The 27,079-nt window shown below is 41.2% G+C and overlaps 1 protein-coding gene across 1 annotated transcript; it reads right to left on the reverse strand.

Moving 5' to 3' along the window:
• Positions 1 to 16,712: 16,712 nt before the first annotated feature.
• Positions 16,713 to 25,416, reverse strand: LOC141587426 (RNA polymerase II transcriptional coactivator KELP). Its single transcript, XM_074408913.1, has 3 exons — positions 24,821 to 25,416; positions 24,362 to 24,467; positions 16,713 to 17,167 (listed from the first exon to the last, which is right to left on the reverse strand). Exons 1-3 carry the CDS (start codon positions 25,154 to 25,156, stop codon positions 17,076 to 17,078), a joined length of 534 nt encoding a protein of 177 aa, XP_074265014.1. The 5' UTR covers positions 25,157 to 25,416; the 3' UTR covers positions 16,713 to 17,075.
• Positions 25,417 to 27,079: the final 1,663 nt, after the last annotated feature.

The following is a 27,079-nucleotide window of genomic DNA, read 5'->3' on the forward strand; positions in this document are numbered from 1 at the left end:
GAGACATCACCATCTCGGTTGCCCGAGGTATGATAATCAAATAGACAAAATAGAAACAACATTTATTATAAGTGCTTTAATGAAAAGTTACAATCCTCAAACCAACTGAAAGTACAATACATTATTCCAACTAACTGTTCTCAAATGAAACGTAAATAAAGACTAAACTACAGCGGAAGACTCTATCGTCATGTCGTGGCCATCCCCTGACTATCCAGTACCATCTCTATACTGTTCAATATCTGCTCACCATCCCGAATGGATCCCCGCAGTTTTACAAAAAACAACGGGGGGTCGTACTAATCACACAATCAATATACATAACAACAAGAAGACAAATAGACAATGAACCGCACACACACACACACACACACCAACCAACCAACCGTCTCAATCATCGATCGTCCTTTGGACCCGACCCGATGTGGGGGACCGCAGCCGTTCCCACCTAAGCCCCGCTCATCGTACGAGCGATAACCCCGTATCATTAATGTGCACATCCCTTCGTGGCGGGTTCCCGGAAGGCGAAACTAGGGCGTGAGATCACTCCCGCAAGTGACCCCACTCAGCCGAGAACGCATCTCGAGAGCCATCAACGAACACAACCACAAACACAATCACAATTACAATCATCATATCAATCAGCTAATTACAGCACATCACCAATATCCCATTATGGGACTAATACTGAGTAGGAAATCCTACCTGGAAAGCAAACACGCAGACGATCTAAACAGCTGTCTCAAAACGGCTCCTCTACGAATTCTCCTCCTATCATACATAACACATAAAGACTACTATTCAATTCCTACTCATAAAATCCCCAAACCCTAAATTAGGGTTTGACCAAAACTAGCAAAACATCATAAAAATTATGCCAGAAGCTTACCCTCGACGCAAGGAATCCAACAACACGAAAAACAACGAGAATCGACCGTCTGAACTCCGGGAATCGTTAAGGATGCGATTAGGAAGAAGGACTGCTGCTTTCTCTCTTAAACAGGTTTTAGGTTTTGGTAAAAGTGTTTTAAAACAAAGACGAATTGGTTTAAATACCCTAATCGCATAATTAACAAAACCCGCGAAAACTCACCCGTAAAACCGGGCGCTCGATCGAGTACCCAAGGTACTCGATCGAGTACCCCCCTACTCGATCGAGTGCCCGAGCTACTCGATCGAGTGCCCAACAGGTCAGAAACTATTTTGCTGCGACACTTACCCTTACTCGACAGAGTAAGGGCTACTCTATAGAGTACCCCTAAGACTATAAATACGGAGTATTACAGTCTTCCCTCCTTAAAAGGAACTTCGTCCCCGAAGTTCAAACCACTACCAAACAAAGGTACTCCCATAAGCCTCCCGATTCGAAGGTCAAACGAAACACAACGTAAAGCATGACACTAACCCAACTTATCCCGACAACATACCGACACAACATGAAAAAGAAGGGTGTAAAAGCTCTTAAAAACTCTCGCGATCCTCTCCTACCCCCCTAAAAGAAACAAGGTTACGTCCTCGTAACCATACATACCTGATCAAAAAGGAAAGGGTAGCGCTCTTTCATTATATCCTCCGCCTCCCATGTAGCTTCCTCAGTCTCGTGGTTAGACCAAAGGATCTTAAGCAAGACGGTCTCACCACTCCTGGTCTTTCTAACCTTTCGGTCTAGAATCTGCTTAGGCACCTCAAGGTACGATAAAGACTCATCCAGCTCTAAGCTCTCTGCCTCCAACACATGTGACGGGTCGCTCACATACTTCCGCAGCTGCGATACATGGAACACATTGTGCACTCTCTCCAATGCAGCTGGTAACGCCAAACGATAAGCAACTTCCCCGACTCGCTCTAAGATCTCATAAGGCCCTATAAACTTCTGACTTAACTTGCCTTTCTTCCCAAATCTCATAACTCCACGCATAGGGGACACTTTCAGAAGAACCTTGTCCCCAACTCGAAACTCGATGTCCCGACGATGTAGATCTCGCATAACTCTTCGTCGATCCCGGGTCGCTCTCATCCGTTCTCGATCATCTTAATCTGTTCTACCATCTCATGTACCATCTCTGGTCCTAAAACCCTTTGCCTCAAAGACTATCGTCCCAACAGATCGGACTCCTACATCTCCTCCCATACAAAGCCTCAAACGGTGCCATACCTATCTTTGGTGTGATAGTTGTTGTTGTACGAAAACTCTATCAAATCCAACCTCTGCTCCCACCTACCACCAAAATCCATCACACAAGCTCGCAACATATCCTCAAGGGTCTTGATTGTTCTCTCTGTCTGCCCATCTGTCGCATTTGGATGAAATCTTTGTACTCATCTTCAAAGTCGTTCCCAACGCTTCCCGCAACTCTTTCCAAAACTTCGATATAAACCTCGCATCTCTGTCGGACACTATGTCCTTAGGGACTCCATGTAACTTAAGCACGTTCTTTCGATAGGCCATAGCCAATTGTGCCTTAGTCCATGTATCTTTCATTGGAACAAAGTGAGTTGACTTGGTCAAGCGATCCACTATCACCCAAATCATATTGTTACCTTGTTGACTCCTCGGCAAACCCACAATGAAATCCATGGAAATGGATTCCCACTTCCACTCAGGCACCTCCAAAGACTGAATCTTACCTTGTGGTCTTCTCTGTTCCCCTTTAACTCTCTGGCATGTCAAACAACGGACACAAACTCAAATTTGTCTCTTTCTTCATCCAGGCCACCAAAACGTGTTCTTCAAGTCCTTATATAGCTTGTCTCCACCTGGATGAACTGAATATGGTGTGCAATGAGCCTCTGTCATGATTGTCTTTTTCAACTCCTCATCATTAGGCACACACCACCTACCATCAAACCTCAAACTACCATCTGTATGAATGGAAAATCGGGACACCTTTGTCCCTTTTTCTACTCGGCTCTCCACTCAACTATCTTAGGATCCAAAGCTCGCTTATCCCGAATGTCATCATAAAACTCCATATGTCTTGTCATATCACCCATAGCATCTCCTTTCGCATCATATGAATCCCAAAACTCGCTACCTCCTCCCATGACCTCACCAAAGATAGAGCGTACATAAGGAATGCACACTCTTTCTACTTAAAGCATCAACAACAACATTGGCCTTCCCTTCATGGTAGATGATTTCCATGTCATAATCTCCAATCAACTCCATCCACCTCCTCTGTCTCATGTTCAACTCCTTCTGCGTGAAGATGTACTTGAGACTCTTGTGATCCGAGAATACCTTAAAGATTGCTCCATAAAGGTAATGCCTCCAAATCTTGAGAGCAAACACCACCGCACCCAACTCCAGGTCATGAGTAGGGTAGTTCTCCTCATAAGGCTTCAATTGCCTAGAAGCATAGGCAATTACTTTACCATTCTGCATCAACACACATCCCAACCCATTCTTCAAGCGCCCGTATAAACCTCGAAATTCTCGCTCCCTTCAGTAATGCTAGGACGGAGAGCGTGGTCAAACGCTCCTTTAAGGTTTGGAACGCCTTTTCACAACTCTCATCCCAACGAAACCTGTTCTCTTTCCTCATCAACGCCGTCATCGGTCTAGCTATCTTGGAGAAATCTTTCACGAACCGTCTGTAATATCCAGCTAAACCCAAGAAACTCCTAACCTCGGCCGACATTCTTCGGTGCTTCCCACTTTGTCACGCTTCAATCTTTGCCGGATCCACACTACTCCATCCTTAGAGATTACATGCCCCTTAAAAGCAACTTCCTCTAACCAGAACTCGCACTTGGACAAATTTTAGCATACAACTCATGATCTCTCAAGGTGCGCAACACGATCCTCGGATGCTCCTCATGCTCCTCCTTAGTCTTAGAGTAGACTAAGATGTCATCGATAAACACTACTACGAACCGATCCAAGAAGCGTCAAGATCCTATTCATCAAATCCATAAACACCGCCGGCGCATTAGACAATCCAAACGGCATCACCACATACTCATAGTGGCCGTACCTCGACGTGAAAGCCGTCTTCGGTATATCCACATCTCTAATCTTCACCTGATGGTACCCCGACCTCAAATCAATCTTAGAGAAGATCGTTGCACCACTCAACCGATCAAACGGGTCATCTATTCTTGGCAAAGGATACTTGTTCTTTATCGTCACACGGTTCGGCTCCCTGTAATCTATGCACGACCTCAAGCTCCCATCTTTGTTCTTCACGAACAGGCGGTGCTCCCCAAGGCGATACACTCGGTCTAATGTACCCCTTTTCTATCAAATCGTCCAACTGTTTCCTAAGTTCCTCCATCTCCTTAGGACCCATACGGTACGGTGCCTTAGAGATTGGCCCCGTCCCTGGCTTCAACTCAACGGTGAAATCTATCTCCCTCTTCGGTGGCAACCCCGGAATCTCCTCTGGAAAGACATCCGCAAACTCTCCCACCACAGGTATCTCATCAACTGTTGGACTCGCTATCCGATCATCTCTCACATGGCACAGGATCAAAGGACATCCCTTCCTCAGATAAGACTTCAAGGTAACAATTTGCAGAATCAACTTAACCTTGGGTTTGACTAAAAACCCACGGTAAGACACACCAACACCCTTAGGACCTCTTAGGGACACTTTCTTTTGATGACAGTCTATCTTAGCCTTATACTTTCCTAACCAATCCATCCCAACTATCATCTCAAAACCATTAAAAGGAAACTCTAGCAAGTCTACAGGGAAATCGACTTGCCCAACTATTAAAGATACATCTCTAAACAACCTCCCACACGATACAGACTCACCTGAAGGTATGAAAACTTGCTCCTTAACAGACTCATATACTCTCAGACCCAACTGCTTTACATGACTCGAAGACACAAACGATTGAGAAGCCCCCGAATCGAACAAACAAACGTAGGAATACCATTAACAAGGAATGTACCGGTGATAACATGCGCATCCTCCTCACCGCCTTCTTCTCCATCATGAACAACTTGCCATGGTCTTCCGCCCACCTCCCTGGACAGTACTAGCTGATGCGGTCGGCTTAGCACCCGACCCTTGGTTGTTGTTGTTCGTCGGTGTCTTGTGATAAGAATTACCGCCGTTGCGGTTGCCTCCACTCGGTAGCTCGACCTCCCGGTTTGGCCATGATCCACTGGGTGCGTTGCTCGCGAAGCTCTGTGCGAGTCTCTCGAAAGGATCCCGGTGCACTCGTGCACTCATGTCTCTTGTGGCCTACGCCACCACAACTAAAGCAGGTCACTCCCCAGCTGTTGCTCACACTCCCACGACCTCTCCCAAAGGAAGTTCCAGCACTAAACCCAGACCCAGAAGAAAACCCCTTAGATTGATTGTGGTTGCCTTTCTTGTAGTTAGATTGGCCACCACCCTCGCTCTCCGACTTCTCTTCTCACCACGGACCTCTCCCGAGCCATCTCCACTAGTCTCTCGGCTCTCCCCCCCCTCTCATATGCTTCCTTCACATCGGTGAGGACTCCCACGGGTAATTTATCCATAATCTTCGTGGTTAGTCCACTCTCAAACCTCAAAGCCAAATTCTCATCACTCAAACCCATGTCCTCAAAGATATCTAGATTTCTCATTGAACCGCCTGTAGTACTCAAACCCACGACATCTCGGCAGTCATCTTAAACTTATCAAACTCCTCCCTCAACTTACTCCTCACATGTTCCTAAGACAAACTCCTTCCTCACGACCCTACGAAACTCCTCCCAAGGTATAGCAGGTAATCCCTGGTTGGTATATATCTCCTTGGCACTCACTTTCACTGAATCCCACCACTTGCCAGCTGCCTCCCTCAGATAGAATGCAGCCTGATCCACTCTCATCTCATCGGGACAGTGGACTAAATCTAGTATGTTCTCCATCTCCCTCAGCCAACTATCAAGACGGTTAGGCTCCTCAACTCCCTTGTACTCCTTCGGGTTAAACCTCGCAATATAGAGGCTGACTTTAGCATGGTCAACCTCCTTCTCCTTACTCTTATCTTTGTCCTCATTCACTCTCTTGGGGTCTCGATGAAGAGCGTCCCGGTGCTCTAACATCTTAACGATGTCATCCGTAGTCATAAGCTCTGCTCTAGCGTACAAGGCATTTTTCTTGGGCGGCATCTTGAAACTAAACATATATAAGAAAGGGTAGATATGAACATACGTACTAAACTTCAAAACACGAAAACACGATGCCCAGAACCCACTCGATCGAGTACCCAAACCCACTCGATCGAGTGACGGGCTACTCGATCGAGTGCCCCTATGTACTCGATCGAGTACCCAAACTCCGAACCAAACGGACCTTCGGTCACTAACCCACTCGATCGAGTATATAGGCTACTCGATCGAGTGACCCCCTACTCGATCGAGTACCCCTAGTTACTCGATCGAGTGCCCCAAAACGCGATTCTGGACTCAATTTCGCCAAAACCTATCCGATCGAGTCAGTCTTACTCGATCAAGTATCACTAATACGTAAAAGCTACCCGCATATTACGTCATATACTAACATGATAACTTTATAAAATCACATTACATCATAACATTCATGCTATTAATTGCCACGTTATAAAACATTCCATCATGCTATCAACAATGTTTATATATATATCATCACCTTCCTTTCATCTCATCAACTTTCAATTTAAACATCCATCCATCATCACATTCCATCACATTGTTACACAAGTTACTAAGCACACACATGACTCAACACATATTTACCCCACGTGACCGGTTCAAAGCTGTAGGGCGACCCCTTGCGACTTTAGGACGTCTCCCAAGCCTTTGCACTAGCTCCTACGACTTTTACCCTGGGTTCATTTTAATTGACTCCCTATGTTCATTAAGTTCATTGGTTACAGGTTTCAGGATCGTCGCTCTGATACCATTTGTAACACCCCCATACTCCAAGTGCCTTACCAGGACCACTCAGGTATGGAGACATCACCATCTCGGTTGCCCGAGGTATGATAATCAAATAGACAAAATAGAAACAACATTTATTATAAGTGCTTTAATGAAAAGTTACAATCCTCAAACCAACTGAAAGTACAATACATTATTCCAACTAATTGTTCTCAAATGAAATGTAAATAAAGACTAAACTACAGCGGAAGACTCTATCGTCATGTCGTGGCCATCCCCTGACTATCCAGTACCATCTCTATACTGTTCAATATCTGCTCACCATCCCCGAATGGATCCCCGCAGGTTTACAAAACAACACCGGGTCGTACTAATCACACAATCAATATACATAACAACAAGAAGACAAATAGACAAATTTGAATCGCCACACACACACACACACACCAACCAACCAACCGTCTCAATCATCGATCGTCCACTTTGGACCAGCCGCGATGGGGGACCGGCCGTTCCCACCTAAGCCCCGCTCATCGTACGAGCGATAACCCCGTATCATTAATGTGCACATCCCTTCGTGGCGGGTTCCACGAGAAGGCGAAACTAGGGCGTGAGATCACTCCCCAAGTGACCCCACTCAGCCGAGAACGCATCTCGAGAGCCATCAACGAACACAACCACAAACACAATCACAATTACAATCATCATATCAATCGCCTAATTACAAAGACATCACCAATATCCCATTATGGGACTAATGCGAGTAGGAAATCCTACCGGAAAGCAAACACGCAGACGATCTAAACAATTGTCTCAAAACGGCTCCTCTACGAATTCTCCTCCTATCATACATAACACATAAAGACTACTATTCAATTCCTACTCATAAAATCCCCAAACCCTAAATTAGGGTTTGACCAAAACTAGCAAAACATCATAAAAATTATGCCGTGAAGCTTACCCTCGACGCAAGGAATCCAACAACACGAAAAACAACGAGAATCGACCGTCGAACTCAGGGAATCGTTAAGGATGCGATTAGGAAGAAGGATTTCTGCGCTTTCTCTCTTAAACAGGTTTTAGGTTTTGGTAAAAGTGTTTTAAAACAAAGACGAATTGGTTTAAATACCCTAATCGCATAATTAACAAAACCCGCGAAAACTCACCCGTAAAACCGGGCGCTCGATCGAGTACCCAAGGTACTCGATCGAGTACCCCCCTACTCGATCGAGTGCCCGAGCTACTCGATCGAGTGCCCAACAGGTCAGAAACTATTTTGCTGCGACACTTACCCTTACTCGACAGAGTAAGGGCTACTCTATAGAGTACCCCTAAGACTATAAATACGGAGTATTACAGTCAGGTTCTGCTGCTGTTGCATCCTCAGATGTTGATAAAGAAGATTTGACTAAGTTGTGGCAAATGAGGTTTGGTCATTTGAGTGAAAAGGGATGCAGGCTCTGTCAAAAGAAGATCTTATGTATGGTCACAAGGTCAAAAATCTGGATTTTTGTGAGCATTGTGTATTTGGGAAGCTACATTGCAGCAAGTTTCCTAAAGCAGTGCATAGGACCAAGAGCAAACTTGATTACATCCATTCTGATTGTTACGGTCCTTCTAAGGTGGAGTCTTTGGGAGGTCACCGGTATTTTTTGTCAATTATTGATGATTATTCAAGGAAGACTTGGATTTATTTGATGAAGCACAAAACAAAGCCTTCACTCACTTTAAGCAGTGGAAGGCATTAATGGAGAATCAAACTGGGAAGAAGGTCAAGAGGTTGTGAACTGATAACGGCCTAGAGTTTTGTTGTTCTGAGTTCGACGAGTTCTGCAAGAATGAAGGGATTGCTAGACATCGTACAGTCCGAGATACACCTCATCAAAATGGTGTAGCAGAGCGAATGAACCAGACACTTCTGGAGAGGGCAAGGTGCATGCTCTCTAATGCCGGACTAACATGAAGATTCTGGGCAGAAGCAGTTAGTACAGCATGTTATCTGATAAATCGGGGACCTAACACGAGTCTGAATCTCAAAACTCCATTTGAGATGTGGTCTGGACTGACTATTCTATTTTAAGAGCTTTTGGTAGTACTGCTTATTATCATGTTAGTGAGGATAAGCTTGAGCCACGAGCTAAAAAGGGAGTATTCATGGGCTATGAGGATGGTGTCAACGGATACTGCATCTGGTCTCCATCTAAAGGTAGGGTTATTTTGAGTAGAAATGTTGTCTTTGATAAAAATTCTATGGTTAACCCCACTGAGAAGTCTATTACTTTGTCAGATAGTAGTAGTAGTGCTGATAAACAGGTGGAGCAGCAAGACACTCTTGATGAGAATGTACCACAGGAAGAAGATCAACCACAACAATCCGAATCCGAATCTGTACCATCAGGTTCTTCATTACCAGTTCCGAATCAGCAGAATTTCGCCCGTGAGCGGTCAATCAGGCCTAATTTTGGTAAGCCTCCGAATAGATTTGGTTTTGAAGATATGGTGGGTTATGCACTTCAGGTTGCTGAGAAGGTGGATCCTGACTTACATGAGTCATCCACTTTTAAAGAAGCAGCTATTCTGAATCTGTCCAATGGTTTGCTGCCATGGGAGATGAGATGGAGTCACTTCAAAAGAATCAGACCTGAGAATTATCCAAGAAGCCTCAAGGCAGAAAGATTGTTACTTGTAAATGGGTCTTTAAGAAGAAAGAAGGAGAAACCGTTGCTGAGGGTATTAGGTATAAAGCTCGTTTGGTAGCTCGTGGGTTCAGTCAGAAAGAGGGGGTAGACTACAATGAGATCTTTTCACCGGTGGTCAGACATACTTCCATCAGAGTGTTACTAGCAATAGTTGCAAATCAGGATTTAGAACTCGAACAGCTAGATGTAAAGACAACTTTTCTACATGGAGAGTTGGAAGAAGAGATATACATGACTCAGCCAGACGATTTCCAGGTTCCGGGTAAATAAGACTACGTTTGTAAGCTGAAGAAGTCCTTATATGGGCTAAAACAATCACCGAGGCAGAGGTATAAAAGGTTCGACAGCTACATGTTGGAAATTGGCTACAATAGGAGTCCGCATGATTGTTGTGTTTATTACAACAAGGTGAAGAATTGGTCTTTCATTTATCTGATCCTATGTAGACGATATGTTGATAGATGCAGATAGCAAGTCTGATGTTCATAAATTGAAGGGTCTTCTCAGTGCTGAGTTTGAGATGAAAGATTTGGGTGCAGCAAGAAAAATTGTGGGAATGGAGATCTACAGGGATAGGAGCAAGAATAAGCTTTTCTTATCTCAGAAAAGCTATATTCAGAAGGTACTATCATGATTTGGCATGTCTACTGCTACATCCATAGATACTCCTAGTGCATCAAATGCACATCTGTCTGTTGCTTTTGCACCCAAATCAGCTGAAGAAAGGGAGTACATGTCCCAAGTTCCGTACTCTAGTGCAGTGGGTAGCTTGATGTATGATATGGTTTGCACTAGACTTGACCTAGCGCAGTCAGACAGCGTGGTAAGCCGGTTTATGGGTGATCCGGGTAAAGAGCATTGACAAGCTGTGAAGAGAACTTTCTGGTACCTTAAGGGCACATCTGATGTTGGTCTCATTTATGGAGGTGATAGAGAGTGTCTTGTGTCAGGGTACTCAGATTATGATTATGCAGTAGGTGTTGACAGCAGACGATCAATGACTGGTTATGTTTTCACTCTTGGTGATTCAATCGTCAGTTGGAAGGCTACATTACAGCCTACAGTTACTTTGTCTACTACTGAAGCAGAGTCTATGGCCGTGACTGCAACAGCTGAGCAGGGTATGTAGTTAAAAGGGTAGGTCAGTGATCTGGGTCTACATCAAGAGCAAGCTATCGTATTCTGTGAGAGTCTTAGTGCAATATGCTTGGTTAAAGATCAAGTCCATCATGAGAGGACTAAGCATATAGATGTGAGATATCACTTTCTGAGAAATGAGAAGAGGATTAAGGTGAACAAAGTGGGTACTACTGATAACCCAACTGACATGTTTACCAAGCCAGATCCGCATAGCAAGTTCCAACACTGTTTGGACTTGCTAAATATCTGAAGTTTGTAATTGCCCCTTTATGGGCAATATCTGAGGGGAAAGGGAAAAGAGCATTCTGGTACATTTGGCATCTATGAGGGTGAATCTGGTACATCTGTCTATTTGTGAGATAATTCAAGTCAAGGTGTAGATTTGTTGGGTTTGTGCCTTGATTCTGTTAGTCGCCGCTTCGAACGACAATGCGGGCGAAACTTAAAACGGTATCCGTATCTGTTATTGCCTGGGCTAGGTTTGTCTTGGGACTTTATTAGGTCATTCTGTATTAGGTCTTAGAGAGTATTATATAAACTCTCTAAGCCTCTACCTAGCAGTCATGTTTATCATACCGTCTGAATCTGTAATCTGAAAACTTCTCACATATCAATAAAACTCTCTCCCTTCTACCATGTAGACGTAGCTAACACACTGTTAGTGAACCACGTAAATATGTGCGTTTGTTTTTTATTGTTCTTTATTTGTTCTTACTTCTGTTACAACAAGTGGTATTAGAGTCCAAGGTTCGACTTGGGCTAGACACGAGGATGCATCAGCAGGCCCAAGACTTGAAGTTGTACACTGTAAGGCATGGAACTCCTAATTCGAGGTGAGTCCTTGAGCAAGCCCGGTCCAGGGCTAAATGGATGAAAGGTGTCATAGGTCTTGTGGGACAAAGACCATTAGTGTACTAGAACTGTTAATTAGGTGGCCGGACCCTTATCAAGTTGGGTGCCGCAGGTCTGGTGGGTCCTTTCCAGGTTGGATGCTAGAGACCGTTTGTGTTCTAGGACTTCTGAAGTGGCGGACCCGATCCGGGGTTATATTGGATGCAGAGGATGTTCGATATGCATGTGTAGCACATTCCCAAGAAGGGCACATGGACATGCAGGCTCAGGAGCATGCGAGGGCACTCACTTGACCAGGCAGTGACATGTAGTGCAAGACATGGCTCGTAGTAACATGGTGTGTCGGCTAAGGGGAGGTTATCAATACTTGTGATGTTTCGGGTGTCTAGAAGTTGGGGATGTAGGTTGTGGGTGCAGAGTTCTCTAGGTCGATCAAGGACCGAGTCAAGATAATGTCCTTGGTTTGAGGGGAGGATTGTTAGGGTGAAAATCCATGTCCCACATCGGTAGAGTAAAGATGGAAGATTATCTTTATAAGTGTCTACAAAATATAATGATACAAGGCTTTTTGGGAAGGAACCTGTAATACTACGGTTTTCCTAGGTTGGTACTCGGCCGAGTATGGCCTACTCGCTCGAGTATAGTGTGTCAAGTTTCCTGGATTGGCTACTGCCCAGGAACACTCGGCCGAGTATGTGGAATACTCGACCGAGTAGAGGGTACTCGGCCGAGTATACTCTATACTCGACCGAGTATCCGGTCCGTCGAGTGTTATTTCCGCGGTTTGATTTGGAAATGATTAGAGTTATATAAAAACGTAAATCAGTTTCTAATTACACTTTTACAAAACCTAATCACTCAATGACGCTCTAATCCTCTTCAAATCTCTCCCTAAAGTGTCTGTGATCATTAGCAAGTGCATTCATTCCTTTGTTTATCGTCGATAAGTCTTTATTCCTATAATTCATTGATTCATTATGTTAGGGTTTGGCTTTAATTATGATTTGGGGGAATATGGGGTTTTGCATATAGTAATTGTTGTTATGTGATTGTTGTTAGGCGAGGACTTCGCAGAGGAGCCATTCTAGACCGCTTGCTTGTGTTCTTGCTGTTGTGCTAAGGTAGGGTTTCCATACTCAGTTCTTGTTTAATTGAATTAAGTTTGTATTGCAATTGTGGCAATTGTTGTTGTGATTATCTGTTGTTGTTGGAGTATTGGAGTGTGTGGTGGTGTTGTGGTGATTGATGATTATATTGGTTCGCGAGGTGCGTCCTCGGTTGAGTGGAGTCACTTGCGGGAGTGGCTTCACACCCTAGTTTCGCCCTCCGTGGAACCCGCCACGGGAGGGGATGTGCACATTAATGGGACAATGTTATCGCTCGTTGATGAGCGGGGTTCAGGTGGGGATTGGTTGCGGTCCCATACTGGCGGCGAGGATTATCTGTTGCGAAGGGTAATCTGACAGGGCTACACACCTTGGTGTGTAGTCAGTGATTGTGTGTGATCGGGAGACGGGGTGAATGGTGAACAACTGGTTACCTTGTTGTACTTATCTTATTTTAATTATTCAGTAACTGACCCCGTTGTTGTTTTGTAAAACCTGTGGTGATCCATTCGGGGATGGTGAGCAGGTTGTGACAGGTGATGCAGTCGTTTAGCTTTGGGGCTGTCATGGGGAGTCACCACACAAGCTTAGCTTCTACTGTCAAGAGTTCTAGTGTCGTTTGTAGTTGTTAATTTCATAATAGTACTTTATTTTTGGGATTTCTTGAGACGATGTAAATTTTACTCTTTAGTACTTTAATAAATGTGTTTTGGATCATGTAGGTGAAGTAGCCTACAGGTTAGCTCTACCACCAGCTTTGGATCGAGTCCACAATGTTTTTCATGTTTCACAGCTCCGGAAGTATGTGAGTGACCCGTCACATGTACTTGAGGTTCAGAACATCGAGCTTGATGAGTCCTTGCCCTATGATGAGGTTCCTAAAGAGATTCTAGACCGCAAACTACGCAAGACAAGGAATGGTGAGACCGTCTTACTCAAGGTGCTTTGGTCCAATCATAATGTGGAAGAGGCCACATGGGAACCCGAGGAGGTTATGCGAGAGCGTTTTCCTAAACTTTTTTATCAGGTATGGTTGGTTACGAGGATGTAACCGTTGTCTTTTTAGGGGGGGGAGGAGATGGTCGCATGTGTGTTTTTGGGTTAGTTTGGGTTAGTTTGAGTCGGCATAGTTATGTTTTGTGATGTTTGGTGTGTTGTGTCGGGAGGTTGTTGCTTGTGTTTGGTTGTAGAGTGTATTTTTAGAGTGTGAACTTCGGGGACGAAGTTATTTTTAAGGAGGGAAGACTGTAATACTACGGTTTTCCTAGGTTGGTACTCGGCCGAGTATGGCCTACTCGGTCGAGTATAGTGTGTCGTGTTTCCTGGATTGGCTACTGCCCAGGAACACTCGGCCGAGTATGTGGAATACTCGAGCGAGTAGAGGGTAATCGACCGAGTATACTCTATACTCGACCGAGTATCCGGTCCGTCGAGTGTTATTTCCGCGGTTTGATTTGGAAATGATTAGAGTTATATAAAAACGTAAATCAGTTTCTGATTACACTTTTACAAAACCTAATCACTCAACGACGTTCTAATCCTCTCCAAATCTCTCTCTAAAGTGTCTGTGATCATTAGCAAGTGCATTCATTCCTTTGTTTATCGTCGGTAAGTCTTTGTTCCTATAATTCATTGATTCATATGTTAGGGTTTGGCTTTAATTATGATTTGGGGGAATATGGGGTCTTGCATATAGTAATTGTTGTTATGTGATTGTTGTTAGGCGAGGAATTCGTAGAGGAGTCATTCTAGACCGCATGCTTGTGTTCTTGCTGTTGTGCTAAGGTAGGTTTTCCCTACTCAGTTCTTGTTTAATTGAATTAAGTTTGTATTGCGATTGTGGCAATTGTTGTTGTGATTATATGTTGTTGTTGGAGTATTGGAGTGGGTGGTGGTGTTGTGGTGATTGATGATGATATTGGTTCGCGAGGTGCGTCCTCGGCTGAGTGAAGTCACTTGCGGGAGTGGCTTCACGCCCTAGTTTCGCCCTCCGTGGAACCCGCCACGGGAGGGGATGTGCACATTAATGGGACAGGTTTATCGCTCGTTGATGAGCGAGGTTTAGATGGGGATTGGCTGCGGTCCCCCACTCGCGGCGAGGATTATCTGTTGCGATGGGTAATCTGACAGGGCTACACACCTTGGTGTGTAGTCAGTGATTGTGTGTGATCGGGAGACGGGGTGAATGGTGAACAGTTGGTTACCTTGTTGTACTTGTCTTATTTTAATTATTCAGTAACTGACCCCGTTGTTATTATGGGTTGTAGACACATATGCAGTAGAGGTCCAACATGAGGATATTCACGCTTCCGCACAACACCAATAAACTTAAATACAAAATAAATGCAAAAATGAGAAAGGTGAAGGCCCTGTTTGGTAAACAGCGGATTAATTTCAGCATAAGCAGATTGCAAAAGCAGATTATAAATGGCAAATTTTATCAGAAGGTTTGACTAGCATATTATAATTAGCAGAATTAATTTGAGTGTTTGGTAATTGACAGATTACGATTAGTAGATTATTTAGTTTTGTTTATAAAATGGAGAAAAATTTCCTATTTTACAATATACTAACCAATATATTGGGGTAAGCAGCATATTGTAAAACAGCATATTAACCCCAAATACGCTTCAATATGTTGTTTACCAAACATTAAAATTAGCATGCTGATTGGTCAAACATGCTAAAACCCTTGAATATGCTAAAAATTGACCAATATGTCGTTTACCAAACAACGCCGAAGTTATTTAATAATGGATAATTCACTATTTTTACTTGCTATATTTAGAAATAGGAACAATGAGAGTCTAAACTAAGAATACTATTATACACCTACATTTAGACTTTTATCTTGGCTACAAAATACAATAATCTTTCCTAAACTATAGAATGTAAATTTTAGAAATTAATGGAGGGAAACAAGGGGAGGAATATGGAGCAAAGATCCTCTCCATTTCCTTCTCTCCATTTCTTGTCAATTTCCTCTTTCATTACAATATAATATTACACCTCTCTTTCTATGAACGATTTTTTAAAATAATGGTCAAAAATAAAATATTTATCGTTTTGGGTCGGTTTTAAAAATATTTGTCAAAATGGTGTCCACTTAAACTCGGGTTTTCAAAACCTAAAATACGGAACAAACACGGCAGCGTGTTTTATGAAGGAAACACGCCATTAGCATTGGCGTGTCTTTACAGTTTTTTCCCAACTGACAGACTCCCATGAACTTAAAAAAAAAAAGAAAAAAAAAAGAAAAAAACACGCTATTAGGAGTGGCGTGTTTCCTTCCCAAAACCCGTCATTCCCAATGGTGTCTTTCCTTTAGTCCATTTTATAGAAGTTTTTTTTTTCTTACTTACTATAAACACGCCATTAGTAATGGCGTGTCTATTCCGTGTTTCGGGTTTTGAAAACCCGAGCCTACACGGACACCATTTTGACAAATATTTTCAAACCGACCCAAAATGATACACACTTTATTTTTGAGCATTATTTTAAAAATAGATTCTCTTTCTATTACATTTTTCCTTTATTTATCGATTGAAAACATGGACCGTTAAGTCGCCGTGAGATGAAATCTTGACCTTTAATAGGAAACTAGTATAGATCCCGCGCAATTGCGCGGTTTTTAGATAAGAATATTAAAGAAAATAATAATTATACAACTGATATTTAATTCAATTTGAAATTTAATTATAAAATTTATTATTATTAATGTTTTATATTAATCGGTGGAAATGGGGAAGTTTAGTATAATCCAGTTGTAGATATAATATAATGAAAACCCAATTACAGATATGATATGATAAAATCCTAATTATAGATACGATATAATGAAAGCTCAATTACAAATACGATATAATGAAAGACCAATTACAGCCAAATTCATTTAGGCGGAAAAATTTTGGAGATCTCTTATTCTTTTAGTATAAGGGGGATGAACCCTCCACTTCTTTTAGGAAATGGAGAGAATCCTAATTGAGGAATATGACGTAAATATTTATGTTGAACAAATGTGTGGGTCCATAGCGAAACGTGAGGTTACTATTAAAATATCACAAATATTGATTGAACCTGAAGCATCACCTTAAACTTTTGATTGACATGATTTTCTCACATGGTATCAGAGCCCGCGTAACCAAGAGGTCACAGGTTCAAATCATAGGAGCCCTGGTATCTCACAAGTAAAAGCAGTGATTGGTACAAAAACCAATTGCATTACAAACATTTATGCCATTCCTGATTCATGAAGTGACAAAGGACATTAACATCTGTTACAGAAGGACCAGGACTGCCCACCACATATAAAAACGTCATGATGTTTGTACCAGGCTGGGAAGCATAGAAGCAAGCTTCAAACCCGGAGTTAAAACTTGAACATCATTACGACTATCAATTAACTTGTTCTAAACGGGTCTATTGCCAAGAACCTTACAACCTATCCTCCATTTCCTTAATAGCTTGGTCGATTGCAGGCACATTCTTCTTGAAGGAAGACCACTGCTCAGCTGTTAAGCTGATACCTACAAGTAAATACAGCAATATAAAATACAAGGACCAGTGAAGTTTAAGAGGAATTGTACATATTAATATAACCTTACAAAGACTAACAGATGAATAGAGCTTTACAAACTGACATCCTTAACATGCCACTATATAATCTATAGTTTTTACGTCCGAAAAATCAAGATTTGCCATCTTAAGTTTCGTAGCACTACATTTTCTTACTCATACATCAATGTACCATCTTAAAAATTCTTACCTAAGATAATGGTTTCTTTGATGACATGAATTCGAATTCTGTCAGCATCAAGAGAGAAAAAAAAAATGCCTTTGTGGTTCCCCCTTTACGCCAAAAAAAATATTGAAAACAAAAGCACTCACCTTTTACTAATTTCACAGTTAACACTTGCCAGACTACCATATTCAAAAAAAACTGTGAAATGGTTGACTATCAGTAGTTTTTCTGAATATTGAAAACAAAAGCACTCACAAATTACAATCTTCACTTATGTACTCCAACCCAAATTTATTGTTCCCATCCAACTGATAGTCAAACAATGGCGACATGTTTTCACCATGTAGGATAATAAGAACTTGTTAAAAAGGAACATATGAAAATAGTTGTTTTGTTGAATAAAAGAAGACAATTTTCACATTTTATTGCGGTTGAATTGTTGACCATCAAATTCGAGTGGCGACGGTAAGTACTTAATCTGTGGACGGGGTATAGCATGACAAAGAACGCAACAAAGCAGAATAGAATATGTCGCGACGAGCATTTCAAAATATATCTATTGTCCTTGGGTTTGCCTTATGCGTCTATGAGTCGATGACTACTACAGCTGTTCACCAATGCTATTATTAAATACTCACAACAGCAGCAAAAAAAATCCCCCCACACACCTTGAAAATCAAATCTAGCCTTTGGATATACTATATCGCTCTCATCACAACCTCCCAGGATCGAGAGGATCGCTACTCTTCATTTGGGTGTAACAGGTCTAGAGCGAAGCCTCGGCAATGGTCCTGAATATTCAGAATTGTATAGTCCATTTTCAACAAATGTGCATTATCCTGGGGCCCCAAGGCCCACACAGTTAAATTTACAGAAAACCAACTGCTGGAAACAAAGGTGATGTAAAATTACAAGTTACTCATACATATTTGGAGTCGCATCGCAAGCAGCGTGCAAACCAACTACATCAACATTTACCGTAGCTAATATTAGCCATTGCTAGGACTCAAAGTCAGAGTTCACCCAACACAAAGCAATAATACATCAGAATGACAGCCTTGGGAAAGACAAAAAACATGGTTGAGGACCATAAAACCAAGCTACCCTGATAGTGTTTACTATGACTATCACCCGATGCACCTACATGATGTGTATCAAATATTGAAGTATAACATTAGCAAATGCTCAACGCCTCTCCCATACATCTACAAAACACAAAATATGAAGGAAAAGGGAACTTAAATAAAAAGCGGATAACAAATACAAAAAATATTCAGGAGTTAGCCTTCCATGAAAATGGAATTGGATAATTATTATCTTGAACATTGTATTTTCTCACTTAAGCCTATGTGGGTACTTTGAAGCTCGAATATAATATGAGAGAATAACGAATCTAATGATTGATTTTCAGAGCGAAGTCATCCCTAGCAACAAGGCCACAACACACCCAGTGACCCAACAACTTCTGCTATCCAATTATCCATGGAACTGTATGTTAGCCTAGTTGCATGGTGTACTAATTCCAAATTACAAAAAGACAAGTGAGGGTTTCAGATTCAGGCTCAAGGGTCGAGATGCACATCAGAAAATCAGAATTACTAAACTCTATTCTTGTTACATTTAATTGCCAATTTAAAGATACAGTTAATGTCACTTGATCCAGCAGACTCTTATAACAATTGAACGGTGCGTTGCCCTTGTTTCATGCCATACTAAGTTACTAACTACTAAGGGGGCGTTTGGTTCAACAAAGGGAAAGGGAATTGAAACAAGAAAGGGAAAGAAGGGGAAAAGAAAGGGATCACCCAAATTTAACTACTTGTTTGGTTATAATAAGAAAGGGAATCCCCATATATAACCCACCACCTATTTTCCCAATCACCACCAACAACCACTACTTGCTATCACTACGTAGAACCGTTCACCTCCACCACTACGAAGGTCCACCTCCACCATAGAGACGCCGACGCAACCTCTTATTGCCGGCACCACCTCCCGCTGACCACCAAACCCGCCGGTACTTCCCTCAACACTTGATAAATCCCTTCATAATTTACATTAACTTGCTTCCCACCTAGACATTCAGCATCAAAAATATGGGTTCTATGCGACTATGCTTACCCAATGTTGAACTTGGAGAAGAACATTAAAGGGGCGAAAATGGGGTTTTGAAATTGGGGAAGTCGACTTTCGCAAGTGGGAGCATTGGGGCACCACCGACGATGGTCTAAGGGTGTTGCCGGCATGGTGCTGGTCGTCCTCGTGGTAAAAGGTGGTGGTGGGTCATCTTACACTAGCGGTAACGAGTTTTGGTAGTGCTTGGTCCTGGGGTGATGATGAGAGGCTAGGAGCGGCGACGACCAGCCACAGTGGCAGTGGCCTAAGAGTCAGTGGCGGTGGTGGTGAGTGATGTGATGGGTGGGTTAGTGATAGTGTTAGTGGTAGTTGTAGTGGGTGGGGTAAGGGGGAAAGGGAATCCTATTCCTTGGGGGGTGAAGACCGAAGGGTAAGGAGTTAGAGAGATTTCGGAGTAAGGGAGGGGTAACGGGAATGATTGAAAGAGGCAAACAAACACCAACAAAGGGAATCATCTAACTGATCCAAGAGAGGGTTTTAGATTGAGAGTCGACCTTGCTATGAACAAGAAAATATCTTAACTGTCTTTTTGCTTCATCACTGTGCAACTAAAAGCACACAAATACGTAACACGCAACCCACAACCCACAATACTAGACTTGGCAGCTTCTTACAACCATAAACTGTATGCTGCTTTGCTCGGATGCTGTACCAAGTAGCAAAATTCCTAGAGGGCTAGACCAAATCCATGTCCAGTAACATAATACGCAAAAACAAGGTGTCTCGATGGAACCGATACATCATCACATTCATTCTCTATCCTCATTATTCTCCCTTGATTAATTAAATAAATTAATTTGACAATTTTGATTGAAACTTGCAAAATTCAACGAATAAATAGTACCAAAATATATGATGATCAAAGTATCAAATTGTTCAATTTAGCAAAATAATGATCATTTAGAGAAGTAATTTGAATTACAATTGAAATTGAGGGGTTTAAATGAAGAAGTTGATGAATAAATGGAGATAAATCAGGTGAAATTAAAATGGAAGAAAGAGAAAAGGGAGAATGTGAAAGGTGATTTGTCATGGAGACAAATTTTGTTGAGGGATCAGATTTCTTCAGATATCTAGGATCTATTATTCAAAAAGATGGGGAGTTAGACGGAGATGTGGCTCACAGAATTAAAGCAAGATGGTTGAAATGGAAGAGTGCTTCAGGGGTTTTATGCGATAAAGATCTGCCCCAAGGATTAAAGGGGAAATTTTATCGCGTGGCAATTAGGTCTGCTTTACTTTACGGTTCCGAGTGTTGGGCCGTGAAACATTGTCACATTCAAAAGATGAGTGTGGCGGAGATGCGTATGTTGAGGTGGATGTGCGGCTATACAAGGAAAGATCGATTAAGGAATGAGGTGATTAGGGAAAAGGTAAAAGTGGCGCCAATAGAGGACAAGATGATGAAAAAGCGACTAAGATGGTTTGGCCATGTGAGAAGGTCTCCTGTGGACAAGTTGGAGACTTGGAAAACTGAAAAGGTCCCTAGGGGTAGAGGGAGACCGAGAGAGATATGGTTGAGAGTGATAGAGCACGATATGAGATCTCTGGGGCTTGAGGAGAGTATGGTGACGGAGAGGGCACAATGGAGGGAAAGGATACATGTGGATTTTTAGTATTTGATGTTATTTGACAGATTTGGTGTTTTTATTTAATTTTTAAAAAAAATTATTTGTTCTTCTCTTCTTTATTACACCTTTTTTACCAACCACTTTCTTATATATTTTACTTGGTTTACTTTTAAGATATTCCGGATCCTTAAATTCTACCTCGATTTTCAAAATTGTTTTAATCTTTATTCTCGATTTAAATCTTAAGTTTTTATAAAAGAAATCCGGAATTCAATTTTAAAACCTATAAGTTTACCTTGACTTTGTATTAGATTTCGCTCTTTTTTTTCGCATTTTGAGGTGTGCGTTCACCCATGGACGGTTCTAAAGGATGATTCATGTCAGCCGACCCCAAATCATTTTGGGATTAAGGCTCTGATGTTGTTGGACAAATTTTGTTAATTAAAATCAAAATTCCTAGGGTTATGATGAGAGGCTAGAGGGCAACCCACAATACTAGACCTGGCAGCTTCTTATAACCATTAACGGAAATGGAATTGGATAATTATTATCTTGAACATTGTATTTCCTCACTTCAGGCTATGTGGGTACGTACTCTGAAGCTCGAAGATAATATGAGAGACTAACGAATCTAATGATTGATTTTCAGAGCGAAGTCATCCCTAGCCACAAGGCCACAACACACCCAACAGCTTCTGCTATCCAATTATCCATGGAACTGTATGTTAGCCTAGTTGCATGCTGTACTAATTCCAAATTACAAAACTAAGTGAGGGTTTCAGATTCAGGTTCAAGGCTTGAGATGCACATCAGAAAATCAGAATTACTAAACTCTATTCTTGTTACATTTAATTGTCAATTTAAAGACACAGTTAGGGCCAATGTCACTTGATCCAGCAGACTCTTATAACGATTGAACCGTGTGTTGCCCTTGTTTCATGCCATATAAGTTACTAACTACTAAGGGGGCGTTTGGTTCAACAAAGGGAAGGGAAAGAAGGGGAAAGGAAAGGGATTACCCCTAATTTAACTACTTGTTTGGTTATAACAAACAAGGGAATCCCCATACATCACTCACCACCGATTTTCCAAACCACCACCAACAACCACTACTTGCTATCACTACGTACAACCATTCACCTCCACCTCCACCAAAGAGAAGCCGAAATGACTTCTTATTGCCGGTACCACCTCCCGCTGACCACCAAACCCGCCGGTACTTCCACTATACAAACACTTGATAAATCCCTTCATAATTTACATTAACTTGCTTCCCACCTAAACATTCAGCATCAAAAATATGGGTTCATGCAACTATGCTTACCCAATGTTAAACTTGGAGAAGAACATTAAAGGGATGGGGGTTTTGAAATTGCGGAGGTTGACTTTCGAAGGTGGGAGCATTGGGGCACTGCCGACGATGGTCTGAGGGTGTTGCCGCCAAGGTGCTGGTCGTCCTCGTGGTAAAAGGTGGTGGTGGGTCATCTTACACTAGCGGAAACGAGTTTTGGTGGTGCTTGGTCCTGGGTGATGATGGAGACGCATGGAGCGGCGACGACCGGTCAAAGTGATTAATGGTAATTGTAGTGGGTGGGGTAAGGGGGAAAGGGAATCTCATTCCTTGGGGGGTGAGGGGTAAGGACTAAGGAGTTAGAGAGATTTGGGGGTTAAGGGAGGGGTAAGGGAAATGATTGAAAAAGGCAAAGAAACACCAACAAAGGGAATCATTTTCTTAGACTCCCTTTCCTGAAAACCCCCAACCAAACTCCCCGTAACTGATCCAAGAGAGGGTTTTAGATTGAGAGTCGACCTTGCTATGAACACGAAAATAACTTAACTGTCTTTTTGCTCCATCACAGTGCAAGCAGACAAATACGTAACACGCAGCCCACAACGCACAATACTAGACCTGGCAGCTTCTTATAACCATTAACTGTATGCTGCTTTGCTCAGATGCTGTACCTAGTAGCAAAATTCATAGAGCGCTAGACCACATAATCTCTTAGTAGGCAATGCCAATCCACCCACCGCAACAAGGCAACAACTATAACCCAGGATCTTCGTTGATTTTACCTTTGAGGGTGGCCAGAAGGAGTTCACTGATCAGGTCCAGTTGTTATTTATAACTTCAAACCTAGATTCAGCCATGCCTTATAATTCCAAGCCTCCAAGTATTGACAAAAATGACATGAGCCACCAAGACCAACAGATCATTTCGTGACATAAAGAGCATACACATTGAAGAGTATGTCCTCTTCCTCTTATTTCCTCTCTTTCCTTCTATTTTTTTGACACCTCATTTCCCATTATCTTCATCCTCCTCTTAGAGGATACACATTGAAGAGTATGTCCTCTTCCTCATATTTTCTCTCTTTTCTTCTATTTTTTTGACACCTCATTTTTCATTATCTTCATCCTCCTCTTAATATTTTTTCTATTTTTTTCCCACATCAAAGAGGATCCTCTTATTCATCCTCTCTCAAATTTTTTATGACCAAAAAATAAAAAAGAAACAAATTACATGACACATGGTAGATGAGGGAGGATTAGTGGGCACAAGGGCGGGCTTCCTCTAAAAATAGAGGAAGGCTTCCTCTTCCTCTTCAAAGAGGATGCTATAGAGAGTACATTATCATCCTCTTAATTTTTCATTTACCCTTTCATTTTTTTGACACATCATTTTCTCTGACCCACATTTATTTCCACTATATTCATGCTCTTCTTATAATTTTTGTTCACAATAGAGAGGATCCTCTTATCCATCCTCTACCATTTTAATAATATTTTAACTTCTATTAAAATGAAAAAATAAATGGAAATATTAAAAATGGAAAAATATGATTGGATTGTTGGCACAAGGGCCAATGTTCAAAATCCTCTAATTATAGAGGAAGTAGAGAACATCCTCCTCCTAAGAGGATGTTCTATGCATTCTCTACAATAGAGAGGAGCTCCTCTTAGATGAGAGAGAGTGCTAAGAGGAGACTCCATCCTCTCTATGACTCTATTGTACATGCTCTAAGAGTATATACCCACATTGAAGAGGATGTCCTCTTAGATGAGAGAGAGTGCTAAGAGGATGATCCATCCTCTTCAATGTGGATGCTCTAACACAACTCATACATTATTATCATTGAAAAGAACAATATACAAATTTCCAATGAAGATTCCATTCAGCACATGACAAAATTATAACAAAATCACCAGCTTGAAGCACAGCCGCACATATGTAGCGTAAATTAAGCAATAAAAACATGGAGTATAAGTAGTACCTTTGGAAGTAGGAAGAAACTTGCCATCTTTCTTGTAAAATTCCCTTATAGACACCAATGTCTTCCCTCTGAAGTCCTGAATCGTCACCCTTCGCTTCTCAGATAACTGCAGGGAACATTGGAGTCAAATAAACGCCAAATAGAAGAATACAAGAACAGAAAAAAGAAGATATTTCGTCACAAACTCTACAATAACAAATCAGGGGATAATAAGATACTCTATATCTGCAAATTGAAATTTCAAGCTTTCATCGGAAAATTATACCTACCACTAATAAGTTAGGGTTATAAATCATTAGCGAGCCAACTGATACAATCCGATTAAAATACTCCTCACATATATCGAACAAACAAACGTATAGAAATGAAATGAAATGAATAGAATAGAATAGACGGAGTGGAGTGGAGTAATTAACTAATTCCGAAAGATAAAAAGAAAGGAGAGAAGAGGCAACGAACCCGGCAGATAATAAGATCGCCGTCGTCGTCATACTCCTTGCCATCAGCTAAACTATTACTTCCTTCCTCTTCTTTTTCTTCTTCTTCTTCGGATGCATTTTCTTCGACTTGACCTCCTTGAACGGCGTCGTTTTGTTGCTGTTGCTGAGCTTGTTGCTCAAGAAACGTTTCGACAACATGACGGACGAATTTCTTTCGAGAAGGTTCGGAGAGGTCGATACCGAGTTTTTCGGCGGCGAGTTTGCGAACTTTATACTCGGTCATCTCCTGCATGTCCGAGGTTTCAAGGATTTCCAACACACTTTCTTCTATTTTCTTCTCCATTCTCGCATCCATTCTTTTTTGTGATTGTGTGAATCTAATCAATTTGTTGACTGAAATTCTAATTTTTGTTCAACCTACCAAATTGGCGAGGCTATACAACGGAAATGATAAAACAAAAGGGGTCCATATATACAACATTGTTGTTTAGGTTTAGAGTATGTATAATAGAGAGGAGATTATGATCCTCTTATCTATTTTTTCCCTCTCTTTTTTTTTGGACACTTTACTTTCTCTTTCATCCTCACTATTTTCATCCTCTTCTTATTTATTTTGCCCTACAATAGAGAGGATCTTCTTTTTATCCTCTAACATTTTAATTGCATTTCAATTTATATTAAAAGAAAAAAATAAAAAATAAATATTAAATATAGACAAATATAATTGGATAGTTGGTACAAGGGCCAATGTTTCATTTCCTCTAAAACTAGAGGAAGAGGAGAACATCCTCCTTCAAAGAGGATCCTTTATGCATACTCCACAATAGAGAGGACTCTTAGATGAGAGTGTGCTAAGAGCATATACATTAGAGATGATTGATCCTCCTCTTAGAGCACCCACAATAGAGAGGATTTAGCATCCTCTTAACTCTTTCTCTCTTCTAAGAGGACATCTCTCTATTGTGGGAACTATGTTGGATGTCCTCTACTCCTCTTACATAGAGGAAAATGATTACTTCATCTACTTTTAAAGAAACGAAGACATAGGCCCTTGTGCCCACTAGCTAGTATTAATTTGCCATGTGGATTTATAAATTATTAAAACAATATATAAAGTGACATATAATATTAATTAATAAATAATTTAAGTAAGAAAAATAGTATAAGAGGATCCTCTCTATTGTGGGAGAAAAATAGAAGAGGAGCAAATAAGAGAATGAAGAGAGTGGAAAATGATGTGGATGAAAGAGGGTGGGAGGTGTCAAAAAATTAGTAGGGAAGTGAAAAAATAAGAGAACGAGATCATCCTCTCAGTTGTGGATGCTCTTAGCACCCTCTCTCATCTAAGAGGAGGTCATCTCTATTGTAGGACTTTATTATACATCATCTTAGTAAGAGGATGATGATTTTTTCCTCTAATTTTAGAGGAATGTAATTCTTGGCCCTTGTGCCAACTTACCAATCAATATGTATTATGTTGATATCTTTTTAAATTTTACTTTTATAAAAAATAAAAAAAGTAATAAAAATAACTTATAAGAGGATTCTCTCTATTGTGGAGAAAAGTGGGGGAAGATAAACTAAAGAGGATGTAGTTAGTGGAAAATGAAGTGGATGAAAGAGAGCATGATATGTCAAAAAAATACAAGGGAAGAGAAAAATTAAGAGGACGTAACTGTCCTCTCTATAGTACATGCTCTAAGAAGAGGGTAAATCCTCTCTATTGTGCATACTCTTAATAATGTTTACATCATTATATAACTTTTATAGATTTCGCGTGAATGCTCGACTTTTTAGATAAAAATATTAGAGAATTAAACAATTATATTACTGGTATAACTCTATGCTAAAAGGTAGGGTTTTTCTATTCAGTTTTGATGATATGAATGCTTATTTATGTGTCATTCGTCATTGTTTTCATAGTTAAGGACTTAAGGTAGAAATGCATAGGTCCTCCGAGAGGACCGTTAATGTGTCATCCCTAACCAATAAGAAGCTTTCATGATAATATTTTCCTTATATTTACCTTTATATTTATAGCTTTTAAATGAGCATGAATACTTCTTTTTGGTTAGGGAAGACACATTAGTGGTCCTCCCGGAGGACCTAGAAAATTTTCTCATATTATGATAATGGGATTGTTGTGAGTCTCATATTTTTCTCGAGTCGTATTCTAGTATGATAATGAGATATGTTGACCTAAAGAGTCGGAATATTTATGGAAATCGTTGTACATGGAATATTTGGGATTGTGTCTCATGAGGAGTCGCTTAATTGG

Source organism: Silene latifolia, chromosome 6 (genome assembly GCF_048544455.1).
Source record: "Silene latifolia isolate original U9 population chromosome 6, ASM4854445v1, whole genome shotgun sequence".
NCBI classification, from domain to species: Eukaryota; Viridiplantae; Streptophyta; class Magnoliopsida; order Caryophyllales; family Caryophyllaceae; genus Silene; species Silene latifolia.

Coding starts and splice junctions, on each gene's coding strand:
- LOC141587426 (XM_074408913.1), bottom strand. CDS start 25,156: ATGGATGCGAGAATGGAGAAGAAAATAGAAGAAAGTGTGTTGGAAATC. Junction 24,468..24,820: donor GCGATCTTATTATCTGCCGG/GTTCGTTGCCTC, acceptor TGTTCCCTGCAG/TTATCTGAGAAGCGAAGGGT. Junction 17,168..24,361: donor GTTTCTTCCTACTTCCAAAG/GTACTACTTATA, acceptor ATTTACTTGTAG/GTATCAGCTTAACAGCTGAG.